Genomic DNA, 15,860 nt, shown 5'->3' with positions numbered 1-15,860 from the left:
GAAACTAGCCTTAGAGGACTCCAACACTACTGCTGATAATTAAACCTATTGCAGCAAGTAAAGTAACCCAGCACTGGTATTCATGGTCTTGTCACAGTTTTATGCTCAGCTCAGTTGAGCAGCAAAAACCTAATGAGATTCCTTCCAAGTGTCTTGCATGCAAGGTTAGAGGGTGACCTGTATGAACTAAGAAAGGAACAAGACACCAAGGCCAGAAGACACATTCTTCCATTCTTGTGGACCTTCTGTTTATTTCAACAGACAACCACACTGGTAAAACCAATTGACAGGTGAGCTACCAAGCAGAGTGAACATTCAAGCAATAATTATATCTGGGAAATGGTAGATCCTGCATGGTTGAGTTTTCTTTTATAAAAATCTTAAAGTCATGTAAGTTTACATTATTTAAGTCCATGTGTTTACTGGGTCAGGCCAAGCTTCTTCTTCACAGACTCTGGCATCTCAGGGGGAGGAGGACGAGGAAGTCTGAAGTAGACCTTCACAGAGTCATAGATGAACCATTGCAGACCAGTTAAGGTACCAATCATGATAATACGAGCTGTCAGCCCCTTCCAGACTCCTATAAATTGAAAGAAAAAGTGAAACAAGGGCAGGGAGAGTGGGGAGGGGGGAAGCTATTCAAGGTGGGAGATTTTTACCTTTTGGTCCAAGCCTCTTGAGGACTTCCACAGCAGTGCTTCCCTTTTCTTTGTTCAGCACTGAGACCACAGAATCAGCAGGGTGGGATACAATCGCGCAGAACACCCCAGCTAAAATGACAAAGAAAGCCTGTGAATCACTAAAATGTAATGCAAAAAGTGAAAGGGTGAAGAAATAGACTCTTACCCTGTTAATACCATTGAAGCTGCTGAATTTTAACATTTAGGAGATGGTACCTTACCGTACAGACATATTAATGAAAAAGCTTTAAAAAGGGGACTTGCCAGGTTACAAATTAGGCTCTGAAATGCCCAATCAGATGGCGTAGTAGATCCATAAGTGGTCTATGGGCCAGCTGGAGATTTCAGAGCCCCGGTTCGGTGGTAATCCCAGCAGCCATATCCCCTATCCTGTGGATTGTCTAAACAAATACCATTTGACAGTAATGTTATTGGGAAGTAGACAGCAAACGCAAATACTAGAAAATTGTCTGCAACACAGCCCAAAGTTCCCCATTCTAGTGCTGTAAAGGACTGTGATACAAACTTACCAATGTAACCAGCAACAAAAGTGACAACCAACTGTTCGCCCTTTGAACATTCACTGCGTGGCTTGGGTACAACATATTTATACAGGGCTTCAACTGTACGCTCAAAGCAGGCAAACTTGACCATGGTGTATGGAATCTGCCTCACCCATAGGGGAGCAACACCTTTGTAGAACCTGCACAAGTTAATATTTAAATTATGAATAAGAGAAGCAAGTCTCTGAAACGCTGTATTATAAAAAGGAGTTTGTCAGCTCAAACTAAGCACACAGCCCATATGAAAAAATGAATTGTCCACACAATAGCCATGTTCTAAAGGGGAAACGGCACAGTCATACTGTAGCTGCTGCCATTAGAACAAAAATGGCTAATGTGAAGGTATATTACTCTTACATGCCAATGACTCAAGCACCTTTGACTGTACAACCAAAAAAGTTGCTGGTTGTCACTGAACTGGAACCACTGGAAGTGAACCAGCTGAACTCAGAACAAGTTAAAACAACCCCAAAGGTGGATCTAAGGGAGCATGTGCCTGGAGTGTAGTAAAGCACAACCTTGTCAAACCGAAAATCAGGAGGAAATGAACCAGCACTTACGCCCAAATGCCTTCTTCAGCATACATCTTGGGGACTGCTTGCCGCAGAGTGTTTGCATATCCTGGCTGTGTTTGGATACGTACTTTTGCAGCTTCCATTGGAGCCAAAGCAATATCTGCAAAGAACTCAGCGCTGGCAGATGCAGCCAGGTACAGGGATGTGCGCCACAAGTAGGTATTTTCCTGGAAAAAAACAAGATAACAGTATAAGAAAAACACATTCTGCAACTACTACATATAATCATTTGCCTTTAAACAAATCAATTTAATTGGGCATTTAAACTAAATACTAAATTAAATCTTTATGCCAGGGGTCCAATAAATAGAGCAAAGTCTTACCTCACCGAGCATGTTTGCATAGAAGATTTTGAAAACTTCATACAATCCATACTTGCATAATCCTTGCATTGAATAGCCAATGAATGTAGGTGCCCATCCTTTAGCAAGGCCACGGACACCATCTTCTTTGAGCGTTACTGAAAAGCCATTGAAAATGCTCTTGTACTTTTGAGGATCCACCTGCAATTTCAAAGAAAAACCAAGATTAGAAGACAAAGATGGGCAATTTAAACATAGCTTTTAATTAATGGTTACATGATCAGAACTACAAAAATATGGAGGACAATGGTGTGGAAACATGCCAAAAGTCTTATGGTCTATAGGATAACAAGAAAACCTTCAGGAACTGTTGTCTCAAACTTTAGCACCTTCAACAATACAATCAGAAGTTGCAAGGAGACAGACACATTTCAATGTACAGTGGTCAGCAGAAGTTAAATACCTGACACACATAAATGGCAGAGCGAAAGTCAGATGACAATCTGCAAGATTGCTGCCCATCTAGGGACAACCCTGTATAAAACCATGGTTTACTATTTGTAAGTGCTCGGTTCAAGTGGAATTTGTAGTAAATCAAACTAGATTTTCCAAGGGCAATATGACAATGTTAGACTTAGGCAAGTGTTCAATGTGATTGAGATTCAAATAACTTTCAAAGGGGTTGTACCAAGTTTGGAAATTATCACTTATCCACGGGATAGGAAATAAGGTTCCTAGCAATCAGGAATTTACGAATCCCGAGAATGGGGGCTCTGTAGAGCTCCATGTGAATGGAGTGGTGGTTGACCATGTGCACATCTGCTCCTTTCATTCTTAACCCACTTTAAGACTTTGGGATTTTCAGTTTTCATTTTTTGCTCCCCTTGTTCCAGGAGCCATAACTTTATTTTTCTGCCATTATGGCCATGTGATGGCTTGTTTTTTGGATGACGAGTTGTACTTTTGAACGACACCATTGATTTTACCATATAGTGTAATGGAAAACAGAAAAAAAACTCCAAGTGCGGTGAAATTGCAAAAAAGTGCAATTCCACAGTTTTTTTTTTTTTTACCATGTTCCCCAAATGCTAAATCTGACCTGCCATTATGATTCTCAAGGTCATTACAAGTTCGTAGATACCAAACACATGTAGGTTATTTTTTTACTGAAATGGTGAAAAAGACATTTCAAAGTTCTTTTTTTTTTTTTCAATACAAAAAGGCGCCATTTTCTGAGACTCGCAGCGTCTCCATTTTTTGGGATCTGGGGCTGGGTAATGGCTCATTTTTTCCGAGTCTAGCTGATGTTTTTATTGATGCCATTTTAGAATAGATATGATGTTTTGAAAGCCTGTTATTGCAATATTGTGGCAACCAAAAAAAACTTAATTCTGACATTTTGATTTTTTTTTTTTACCCCTTGCGCCATTTACCGATCGGATTAATTCTTTTTATAACTTGATAGATCGGGAGATCTGAAAGCAGCGATACCAAATGTATATTTTTTATTTTATTTTGAATGGGGCAAATGGAGGGTGATTTGAACTTATGTTTTTTTTTTAACATGCTTCAATGAGTCTCCTTAGGAGACTTGAAGCTGCAATCATCTAATTGCCTGTGCCACACATAGCAGGGCTCTAGGCCTGCTATGTGTAGCAAGAATGCTCATCTGCCATGAGCGCCGGCCATGGGGAGGTGTTCATAACAGATCGGCAATGACAACCACAGGGGTCTCCTACAGACCCCGGGTTCTCTGGCCAACCCATCGGTACCCCACGATGTGACAGGGGCGCTGATGGGCAGGTCTAATTACGCACTTCCGGTGCGTGCATGTTAAATGCCGCTGTCAGAGATTGACAGTGGCATTTAACATGTTAACAGCCGCAAGTAGATCGCGATTCCACCTGCAACTGTTAGGGGCACAAGGCAGCTGATTTTACAGCCGTCATGTGCCTGAAAACATGTGGCTTCAGCACCGGAGCCAGCAACAAATAGGGGTACCTATACATCCATAGGTTGTAAAGGTCACCTACCTATGCTGAACCCATTAAAAATGAATGGAGCGGATTGAACCACTTCCATTCACACAAGGCTCTTAAGACCCTAGTTCTTGGAATTGGTAAGGGTCCCAACAGTCAGACCTCCATCATTTGGCAAGTTTAGGATAGGGAATCAAATTCCAAACTAGGTACATTCCCTTTAAAGTTCATCCCTAATCATTTACTTCAATTGAAGTCAAATAAATATCTATTTCTGCATATACCATACATACTGGAGGGCACTGCTCGAGTCACCTCTTTATGGCAAAGCCACATTGACAGACGGGGACATTTAATTTTTGGCATATAAGTATAACAATACATAAGCAACTTGTATTAAAATCCAAATTAACCCCTTAACGACCGCCGATATGCCTTTTCACGGCAATCGTTAAGGTTACTTGTTCCTTAGCGCCACTCTTTCACTGCGCTGAGGAATAATGGTATAGTGCTGCCCGGTGGCAGCAATTCCTGTGAGTATCAGCTGTATGTGACAGCTGACACTCTGCAGTATCGGCCCTGGCCGGGTTTGAAGCCAATCAGGGCCGATTAACCCCTCAACGCTGTTAATCGTGGAGGAGGTATTTAAGTTTTTACATGGGGGGGGACAAGACCCCCTTAGTAACCATTGAACCCCCGAGATGAGAATCGTGGGTCCCGATGGTTACCCTGAGGTCATGTGATGACTTCAGGGTACAGTGGCCTGTGAGACCCAGCTATAAGCTGGGTCTCAGAGGCACAGTCAGTGAGTCATTGACAGTCTCATGCACTGCAGTACACGAGTACTTCAGTGTATGAGACCAGCAATCAAAGTAAAAAATATAGCTGTCCCACAGTGGGACATAGTGAAGAAAAAAAAAAAAAGTGAAATAAAATAAAAAAAACACAAAGAAAGTGCATACAAATCACTAAAATCCATTTCGTCACTCAAAATGCAGCGTTTGTGAAAAAACAAAAATAAACAAAAGTACACAATTGGTATTGCCGCGTCCTGAACGACCTCGCTCTATAATACTGGCATGTTATTTATTCTGTACGGCGAACGCCGTAAAAAATAATTAAAAAACACACCAAAAATGTCACTTTTTCATCATACCGACTCGCAAAAAAAGTGAATCAAAAGTGATCAAAAGGTAGTATGTAAAAAAAAAAAAAAAAAATCAATAAAATTGTATAATTGAAAACGCCAAAATGTCCCGCAAAAAACAAGCCCTAATATGGCTCCTTCGGCAAAAAAATTTACAGCTCTCAGAATATGGTGATGCAAAAACTAATTTATTTCTGTCAAATATTGTATTTAGTCTGTAAAAATAGCAAGGCATAAAAAAACAACATAAATCTGGTATTGTTGTAAATGTACCAACCCAACGAACAAATCAGTCTTATCACTTACCGCACGGTGAACGGCGCAAAAAATAAAAAAGTAAATAAAAATAACTGGATGTTGGTTTTTGTTCATTCTGTGTCTGAAAAATCTTTATAAAAAAAACGATCAAAAATTACTATATGCCTCAAAATGATACCAAAAAAATCTGCAACTTGTCCCGCAAACAATAAGCCTTCATACAGTTCTGTAAAAATTTTTACAGCTCTCAGAATATGGTGACGAAAAAAACTACTTTTTATAAAAAAAAAGCATTTTTACTGTGACAGCAGAAAAAAAACTAAAAAAAATAAATAAAGAAAACCCCTTATAAATCTGGTATAGATGTAATCGCACCGGCCTGAAGAATAAATCCGCCTTATCACTTATACTGCACAAAAATAAAAATAAGAACCATTCTTGTACAGCTGTCTATATGTTCATTCTACCTCCCAAAAATTGGAACAAGGCTTGGCTCACACTTATCCTGCTCGCTCTGTTGAGCGCGTACGTTTGGGTTTGTGTGTGAATTCCCCAAAACCACGATTCAGAGTAAACCCCCAACAGAACCACTCATTTCGGAGGCAGATGGAGTCACTTTGGAGTGGTCTCTGTTTCGGCGGTGTCCCATCATTTTAGGCGCCTTTTTAGTGCACAATTGAGGACGACCACAGATCTGTGCACGCCTAGAAAAAGATGGATACCACCAGAGCAGATGCCAAACGGACTTCAAAGTGTCTCCATCTGCCTCGTTATGGTGGGTGGTTCTGTCTGAATCACATTTTTGTGGGATTTACATGGAAACTGACGTAAGTGCTCAGCATAGAACACAACAACGTGATCCCAGCTTTATTCTGGATGCGATCGAAAAATATTATGTACCCCAAAATGTTACCAATAAAAACCCTAATTTAAATCGCACAAAACCAGCCCCTACTCAGGTCCGTCATCTGCCACTAGAACTATAGAGGTTCCCACGTTACTGGTAGAACAAAGACTCTGGAAAAGTGACATGGCTCCCACCCCCTCAAATAAAATCCAGTGAACTCTGCGCTACCAAATCCAAATTCCTCCTGTGCCTAAACCACAGTAAGCGGCCACATGTTTGGCATTATTGTAGTGGGGAGAGAGCACTTAATTTAGGTGTGTGTGTCACCAGGAGAAATGTATGGCGACCCTACACTTTTATGGGGGCACAATGTATGGGGACTAAACTGGCATATTCGCAATTCTCCAGAAAAAAAGCCTGGGGTGGATGTTACATAATGAATTCATCTGCGGCTGCAGTGACTATTGAGATGTGTAATTTCTACAATGGGGTCAATTCTGTTTTTTTTCGGCTGTTCTGGCACCTTAGGGGCTCCACAAATTTTTCCCGCAAACTATTCTACCAAAATCTGTGCTCCAAAAGCCAAATAGCACTCCTTCCTTCTCAGCCCCACATATGGGGCATCACCGCATTCGGGAGAAATTGAGCAATAAATTATGGGGTCTAGTTTCACCTATTAACCCTTGTGTACCTGACAAGTTTGCAGCAAATAAAAAAATTACATTTTTACCACAAATAAATTCATATTTCCACGTCTCAATGTTATAAAATTCTGTGAGGCACCTATGGGTTCAAAATACATCGATAGATGAATTCAATAGGCAGTGAAGTTTCCAATATGGGGGTCACCGGGGGGGGGGGTTGTGCTGTTCTGGCACCTAAGGGGGTTGGCTAATGGAGCCCATAGTCTATTAAAACTAAATCTGTGTTCTAAAAGCCAAGCAGCGCTCCTTCCCATCTGACCCCTGCTGTATGCGCAAACAGTACTGTACAACCACATGTGAATCACCTATAGGTTACAAATGCTTAGTACACCCAGAGATTCCGTGAGGTGTCTAGTTTCCAAAATGGGGTCACTTGTGGAGCGGGGGGCTGTTTTCGCATGTCAGGGGCTCTCCAAATGAGACATGGCGTTCACAATTTATTTCAGACAAATAGCGCTCTTTCATTTCCTAGCCCTGCCATGTGCCCAAACAGAAGTTTTTGACCACATATGGGGTATCATCGCGTTCAGAAGAAATTGCATTGTAATCCATTGTGAAAATTACAAATTTGGGCCTAAAACTACATTTTCGTGAAAATAATGAGACTTTTCAATAGGACGACCTAATGTTAACAAATTTTGTGTACTACCTGTGGGTTCAAAATGCTCACTATACACCTGGATAAAATCCTTGAGAGGTGTAGTTTCCAAAATGGGGTATCTTGTAAGGGGGTTCCACTGTTTAAGCACATCAGGGCCTATCCAAACACGACATGATGCCCGCAGACCATTCCATCAAAGTCTGCGTTCCAAAAGTCACTCTTTCCTTTCAGAGCCCTGCCATGCGCCCAAACAATAGTTTTCCCCTACATATGGGGTATCAACGTACTCATGAGTAATTGCACAACAAATTTGGGGTCCATTTTCTACGGTTACCCTTGTGAAAATAAAAAAATTGAGGGTAAAAAAAACATTTCTGTGGGAAAAAAAATGTGATTTTTTTATTTTCACGACACTACGTTATAAACTTCTGTGAAGCACCTGGGGGTTAAAGATGCTCACTAGTGAACGGCGAGCACTAATGCTCGGGTGCTCGATGCGCGGGTCGAGCAAATTGGAATGCTCGGGTGCTCGACCCGAGCAACAAGCCCAATGTAAGTCTATGGGAAACTCTAGCATTTTTCAGGCGGCTCCCCCCAGGCAATCTGCAGAGGGCCTAAAAATTGCCCAAATCGATGGGAACAGTGCTCAAATGACATGGGAACAGCATGGGAAAGACCCCTGGAAGCATTTCTGACTCCCAGGTCACTGCTGTCAACAACGTTGTCAGAGGTATTACGCCACTTTTACAGACTCACAATAAAACATACAAAAACGAAACCAAAATGGATTTTCATGAGAAATATGTTAAGGAACATCCTTTCCAGGGTAATGACTTGTATATAAGGCAAAATAAATATACATAAACAAACATGCTCCTCCACACCTTGGGCTATGTTGACACGTAGAGTTTTTGATGCGTTTTTGCATGGCTTTCAACCAAGACAAATGCATTCACTGGGAAATGTCATTTTAACATTTTACAATGGCCATGTGGTGTGTGACACATCAGACACATGCATACAGTGCTGAAAAGACATAGGAACAGCATGGGGAAGACCCCTGGAAGCATCTCTGACTCCCAGGTCACTGCCTAAAAGTGTGCCCATCATAAGTGATCCTTGGCGCATGCGAAGATGCCTCCCGCCATGCACCTGTCATTGCAGACTTGCAACAAACACCGTCCACGTCCTTGTCCCAGTGCAGCGTTCAGTTGTCCCTACCCCATTCCTTGGAAGGCAAGCGCAAGTATGCAGCCAGCCACCACCCACCCACAGGCTGCAATACTATACTGCCAAATTTTTGACAGCTGCTTGCACTTGAAATGTGGCCTTTTAGGCTCAAGGAGGCAGAAGCTTTTCACAACCTCATGCCGGCAGCGGCCGGATGTCCATACTCGGTCCCCAGCCGCCACCATTTCTCCCGGTGTCGTCTCTGCCTTCCACAAGCACGGGGCCCACAACATTACCCGTGCCCTCCCCAGTGCACTTACTGGGAAGGACCGCCTAACAACAAACACGTGGTCACGTGAAAATGGCAAGGGACGGTACGGAGCCAGTCCACAGCTTGTCGGTGAGTTGTATTTCACCACAGCCATATTCTTTAGCTTGGTGAAAGGACTTGGGAAACCGAATCTACTCCAGCTGTCCTTTCTCCCAGGAAGTCCACTAAAGTTGCTTGCACTTGAAATGTGGTCTTTTAGGCTTGTGGAGGTGGAAGCTGTCCACAACCTCATGGCGACGGCGGCCAGGTGTCCATACTCGGTCCCCAGCCACCACTATTTCTCCCGGTATCGTCTCCGCCTTCCACAAGCAAGGGTCCCTGAACATAACTGCTGGTACTTTTCAGTTGGAATTTGCTTGACTCTTACCAGCCTGGAATATTTCCAGTGAACTATGGTACAACGCCATGATATTAGCACTGCCCCGAGTACCAGTAGCGAAGACATCCCCAATTTCTCTCTCAGGAATTATATTTGGTAGACTGAGTGACTGCCCAAATACATTAGTTTCTCACAAAAGGAGCTGAAGATAGAGTGGCAGTAGGTGCAAGTTTCTCCAGCCTGTTAGATATCACAGGGTGAACGCCAGTACATTGGCTCAGTGGTTAGCACTGAAGCCTTGCAGAGCTGGGATCCTGCGTTCAAATCCCAGCAAGGACAACATCTGCAAGGATTTTGTATGTTCTCCCCGTGTTTGCGTGGGTTTCCACCTCAGTAAGAAAGCAGCCATAGAGTGACCGGGAACCTTCCCACACACTTTTCTTAGCCAGGACTGCTTCTCGGCAGGGTTGGACAGTCCCACCCGAGAGTCCTCGGGTGGGCCCTGGCTTTTCTATCAGGAGAGTTCATGATAGTGTAAACTTTGCAGCAACTATGGGGCTCTTGAGCGGGGGACAAAGGTGAGCCCTCAGAATCAAATCCTCTGGTGGGCCCAATGTTTTTCAATCTGAAACAGCTTCTCAGTGGGAGTTGTATTTCACCACAGTCATTCTTTAGCTCGGTGAAAGGACTGGCATAGAGGGAAACCGTATCTACTCCGGCTGTAATTTCTCCATCACTAGGTTCCGCCCACTGACACACACGACCATGCCTGGCTTTATGTTTAGCGGTGAGAGCCACAGATCAGGCTGCTGTGTTACAGTTTTCAACAACTCTGCAGCGCTTGGCGGTTTGTCACCTAAGCATTAAGCATGTTGTTATCTTCAGAACAGCCTGTAGCCGCTTGGCCAAGGCAGTGCTTTCAGCTTGTGACTGATGTGGTCATTTCGGAGATGGAGGAGGTGGTGCAGGAGCTGAACAATGTGATTACATTGAGGTTACATTGGCGACTCTTTTATACTAAAGAAAGATCCTGTAGTGAGAGACAGAAACACAGATGCAAACAACACAGTGAAGATAAATCTAATCCCAATGGACCCATGTTATTGCATATAGGACTAATAAAGAGAACGGGCCATCATCTTGTAACAGTAACGGAAAGGGGGGATTGTTCCTCTGTGAAGCAGAGAAACAAAAAGATGGCCACACAAGTTCAAAATTGTAAAGAAGTAAGAAAATTCCTTTATTAACACATGTAGTAAACACAAATTACAAAGATAAATGCGGACGACAGAGTAGACACAGAGTGCTGGATCCACATGAATAAAACAATGTTAAAAACTGTGACACAGCGCCCGAAAGGTCAGCCTATATAGCAAGTGGAAATATAAGGGGGACAGCGACAGGGTCACATGTATTAATAAATATATACCACCCATCAAGAATACCTTTTCCAAATAGTACCCCCAAAACAATAATATCCCATCACAATCAAAATACCCAGAAACAAAAGGGTTAAAACCCTTATACAGATGGAAGTAATGCAACCAATTGGTCATCAATAAGCTAAAATAGCTATGTACCTGGGTAAGGCCACCAGACAGGCTCTGCTACCGTCACCCCGACGCACGTTTCGGTAGGAAAACCTTTTTCAAGGGGTCAAAGAAAGATCCTACTGTTTTTTTTTTTTTAAGACAAATGCATTCACCGGGAAATGTAATTTTAACATTTTACAACCTTATCTGGCCATGTGGTGTGTGACACATCATCAGACACATCCTGTTTCATTAATGATGGAGGGACTCTGAAAGTCATAAAGCCTATTTTATAGGGACATCAGACGGCCCTTACTATTCTTAAAGGGCCAGCAGTCGGCGCTTGCTATTGATAGAGAGCCATCAGCCGGCTATGCTTTGTTGTTCCCATTATTATGAGTGGGTCTCCTATACTGTTATTGTGTACGCAGTGACTGCAAGGGCTGCCAAAAATTTGGAGGCAACCCCACTAACAATTTAAAGTCACAGAGCAGGGCCACAGTAACGATAAATTCCCATTAGAAAGGAGAGGGTCTCCCATACTGTTTGCCTATGCAGTGAAGCAACGGCTGCCAAAACTTTGGAGGCACTCCAATGCCCCTTGGAAGAGACATAGAGGTCGGAGAGCCTCCTAAAAACAATGTGCTCATTATTAGGAAGTGGGTCTCCCTTAGTGTTGGCCCATACAGCGAATGCAAGGGCTGCCAAAAATTGGGAGGCACTCCAATGCCCCTTGGAAGAGACGTGGAGGAGGGCCTCAAAAAAATGAAATGTTCCCATTAGAAAGGTGCGGGTCTCCTATACTTGTAATTGACGCGCCCCTGGGCCTGCTATGTCGCGCAGCATCTCGCGCACGGGGGCTTACCCGGAACCGGATCAGATGAGGGTTGTAGTCTCCGAGTGGCGGGGACCCGGTCCGTGCCCAGGGAGTCAAACTCAGTGTGTGGCAGTCTTGATAGGTGTTATTTGAGTGTCGACTACGCCACCCGTTGATTTGCAGCTATGGAGCTGCCGCTGCAGGGCAGACCGCTGAGGCCGGTGTAGAATTGTGCAGCGTGATAGTATAACCCCCAACGGGAGGCGTATGGCCTCAGGGCAGCCGACGTGGAAGATGGGGGTAGCAGGAACCACTCAGAGACGGTGCGGTGTAATCCAGGGTCTTTACTGGTAACAACAATAGACCCTCCCGGAGTACTTGCTAGCGAACGGGGCCTGACTGTACTCTTCTGGCTACCTTGCTAGAAGCGGATATAAGTAGCCCACGTCCCTGAGTGTGCCGTGTGGTGCTCACCCGTATGGCCGGTGACTCGGGGCCTTCTAATGGCTTCCGCTCCACGATGGCGGTGCTGGTCCCACGCGTGTGACCTTGCCTACGGGTTTCTGGGCCTGAGGACCTGAAATCCCCTGCCGGTCGGCTTCTGCTGCTGGGTAAGAGTTAGTCCCCACAGCCTCGGACGCCGGGTCCGGTAAGAAAGCTTCTCAGTCAGGGCGAGCTCTGCAGCTGCCAGCCCCTGACTCGTAGTAGTATTGCTCCCACTGAGCTTCTGCTGTTTCTTCCTATGACTGTTTCTCGTCTCTACTCTCCTTGACTCCTAACCCTGCCTCAGCCCCGGGTTTATATAGGGGAAGTTCTTCCCCTCCCAAGACTGGGCAGGAGGTGTGGCATGCACAGGATCCCTGACCAAAGGACCTCCCACCTGCTCTCAGACATAACATTACATTACTGTGGAAACCAGACCCCTGGGGTGCCACATTCCCCCCTAGTGAAATTTAGTACTCCGGGACTAAACATATTTTAGAAAAACATAACAAGATATAACAACAATAATAGTACAACAAGAAGAAACACATAAAGGTGGTCACGGCATGTCCGTAACCGGGTGTAGTCTTTGAAGAAAAGCAAGGTGTCCATTTCACCAAAACAGGGAGACGTAACCAGGTAGGGGTTTGTCCTGCCCCGAGTCCTTAACAGTCTTTAGTCCGTCCTGGGTTACGCTCCAACTATGTACAAAGGATTCCCGGTAAATCCACCAAGGACTCCTACAAATAACTAGAAACACAAAATTATACACAAGCAACAATACACAGGTAAACATAAATAAAACAATTTATACACTTCAAATCCTCCAACGTGCGGGTAACTGGCCTCTAGTGGCCCTAGTGGACCTACGGAGCTGACTGTCTAGCCCTGAACTACAGGGTGTAGGAGCTGTCAAGGGTAAACTGGGCAGCTGTCTACCGGCTCTTTGGCTCACTAGGGATATGGCAGGCTCACTGCAAGCAGAGGGTTGATCCTCCTGGACCGGCTGTTCTTCCAGCTCTACCTGTTGCTCCGTAGGTGCTTGGGATGCTAGTTGGAGGAAGGTGAGTACGGGTACCACAACTGCACCATTGACTTGAGTCCAAGACCGAGGGAAGTCCCCGAGCACAGTACTAACCATATCTTCCCTTTCCTCTACGGGTCGATGGTCTTCTTGTTCCTCTTCAGGGTTCCGCAGTTGTTCGGGACACTTCTTCAGGTGGTCCTGGGATACAATGGCTGTGGTTTCCCCTCCGTCTTTACTGATGGTACAAACCTTCGGGTTCTCGTGGCTTGAGGGCAGTACGGTGTACGGGTCCTTCTCCCACTGGTCGTCCAACTTGTGGAGCCGTCTCTTCCTCTTCAAGACCTGCTCTCCGGGTACCAGGGGAACAGCGGGAGCATACTGGTTGTAAGTTTTCTCTTGTCTTTCCCTAGCCTGACAGAGACTTCGTTCCACGCTCTCCTGTACTCTCCGGTACTGCTGCTGCCTCTGTGTCCCAGTCGGCTTCTGGTGAAGTGTCCTCGGGTGTCAGGACTCCCATCTCCAGGTCAACAGGTAGCTTACCAGGTCTTGCCCTCATCAGGTAAGCCGGGGTACAGTTAGTGGAACCTACCGGGATGTGGTTGTATAGGTCCACTAGGTCGGGCAACCTCTCGGGCCACAGACTGCGTTCTTCCAGGGGCAATGTTTTTAGAAGATCTATCACCACCTGGTTCATTTTCTCACAAAGTCCATTAGTTTGCGGATGATAGGGTGTCGTCCTTATCTTCCGGCAGCCATACAGAGTGCAGAATTCTTGGAAGACCTCCGCTTCAAAGGCAGGTCCCTGATCCGTCAGCACTTGGTCCGGGTACCCGTGTGGACGGCAGAAGTGCTGCTGGAAGGCTCTAGCTGCTGTTTGAGCCGTTAAGTCCTTGACGGGGACGACAACCAAGAACCGGGAGTAATGATCCACGATGGTTAACGCGTAGACGTAGCCACTTCTGCTTGGGGTCAGTTTTACATGATCCAAGGCTACCAGTTCCAACGGTTGCCGGGTGACGATGGACTGCAGGGGAGTCTTCTGGCTGGCACGGTCCTTCCTTCTCAGGTTGCACGGGCCACAGTCTCTGCACCACTTCTCAATGGTTCCCCTCATGCCTACCCAGTGGAATCGCTCGCGCAGCAGGAACTCCAGCTTCTTCCACCCGAAGTGCCCAGCTCCGTCGTGGTATGCCTCCATCACCATGGCTGCGTCTCTTCGTGGCAACACTACTTGCCAGAGTAGTTCATGCGTCCGGGAGTTAACCATTCTGCGGCACAACTTCCCCTTGTAAAGGAACAGTCGACTCTTCTCTGCCCATAGTGGTTTGGCTTCCTCCGGAGCGTCTGGTTCAAGGCAAGCCTCCGGGCGAGTCAGCATCTCTTTCACCAGTCGGACGGCAGGGTCGCTGTCTTGCGTTTCCGCCCAGTTGTAGTGAGGTAAGGGGTTCAACGTAGCAGCCTGCTTACTCCTTACCCGGTGGGAATACTGGATAGTCCCATGACGGTGGAACGCAGGGAGTTCAACTTCTTCCAGTCCCTCCGGATCTTCTCCTTCGTCCAGCAGGTTGGGCATCCTGGACAGGGCGTCCGCGTTGGTATTGGAGCGTCCGGCCCGGTATTTGATTGTGAACTCGTAGTTGGACAGACGGGCCATCCACCTCTGTTCCAGGGCACCGAGTCTTGCCGTGTCCAGGTGTGTCAACGGGTTGTTATCCGTGTACACGGTGAACCGGGAAGAAGCGAGGTAATGCTTAAAGCGCTCGGTGACTGCCCATACTACGGCCAGGAACTCTAGCTTAAATGAGCTGTAATTCTCGGGGTTCCTTTCGGTGGGTCGCAGCTTTCGGCTGGCGTAGGCGATTACTCGTTCCTTCCCCTGTTGGATCTGGGACAGTACGGCTCCTAGCCCGATGTTACTGGCGTCGGTGTAGAGGATAAAGGGCTGGCTATAATCCGGGTACGCCAGGATTTCGTCCCCCGTGAGGGCCATCTTCAGCTGGCGGAAGGACTCTTCTTCCAGCTCCTCCCATTTGAAGGGCGGCTTCTGGTTCTTGGCCTTCCGGGACTGGCCTATCAGGAGGTCCTGCATAGGTGCTGCCTTTTTGGTGAAACCGGGAATAAACCTTCGGTAGTAGCCTACCAACCCGAGGAAATGCCGCACTTCTTTTACGCTGGAGGGGCTTGGCCATTCCTTAATTGCGGTGATCTTATCAGGGTCGGGAGCCACTCCGTCAGCGCTCACCACGTGTCCCAGGTACTGCACCTTTGGTTTCAGGAGGTGACACTTGGAGGGTTTCACCTTTAGGCCGTAACTTGCCAGAGCTTCGAACACTTCCGCCAGGTGTTTTAGGTGGTCCTCATACGTCTTGGAATATACGATGACATCGTCCAGGTACAACAGGACCGTCTCGAAGTTTCTGTGGCCCAGACAACACTCCATTAGTCGTTGGAAGGTTCCTGGTGCGTTGCAGAGTCCGAACGGCATGCAGGTGAACTCGCTAAGTCCCATCGGGGTGGTGAATGCG

At 45.9% G+C, this 15,860-nt stretch overlaps 1 protein-coding gene and 1 non-coding gene across 2 annotated transcripts in view; both read right to left on the bottom strand.

Moving 5' to 3' along the window:
- Window positions 1-219: 219 nt before the first annotated feature.
- LOC141165731 (solute carrier family 25 member 3-like) overlaps window positions 220-15,860 on the bottom strand; it is a 39,798-nt gene continuing 24,157 nt past the window's right edge. The window contains exons 4-8 of the mRNA XM_073651586.1: window positions 2,142-2,321; window positions 1,804-1,985; window positions 1,211-1,383; window positions 660-770; window positions 220-580 (exon numbers count right to left, since the gene is read on the bottom strand). Coding sequence (XP_073507687.1) covers window positions 420-580; window positions 660-770; window positions 1,211-1,383; window positions 1,804-1,985; window positions 2,142-2,321 — 807 coding nt within the window. The 3' untranslated portion in view covers window positions 220-419. The remainder of the gene's footprint in view (window positions 581-659; window positions 771-1,210; window positions 1,384-1,803; window positions 1,986-2,141; window positions 2,322-15,860) is intronic.
- On the bottom strand, window positions 1,497-1,738 carry LOC141168042 (small nucleolar RNA SNORA53). Its single transcript, XR_012251797.1, has one exon. It is a non-coding gene; the product is annotated as a small nucleolar RNA SNORA53 (small nucleolar RNA).

The sequence above is a fragment of the Phyllobates terribilis genome, unplaced genomic scaffold (assembly GCF_046119375.1).
Source record: "Phyllobates terribilis strain yellow unplaced genomic scaffold, ASM4611937v1 Scaffold_11__3_contigs__length_659146591, whole genome shotgun sequence".
NCBI classification, from domain to species: Eukaryota; Metazoa; Chordata; class Amphibia; order Anura; family Dendrobatidae; genus Phyllobates; species Phyllobates terribilis.
Note: the sequence above shows the minus strand (reverse complement) of the source record. Positions and strands in the feature narration are given on the sequence as shown.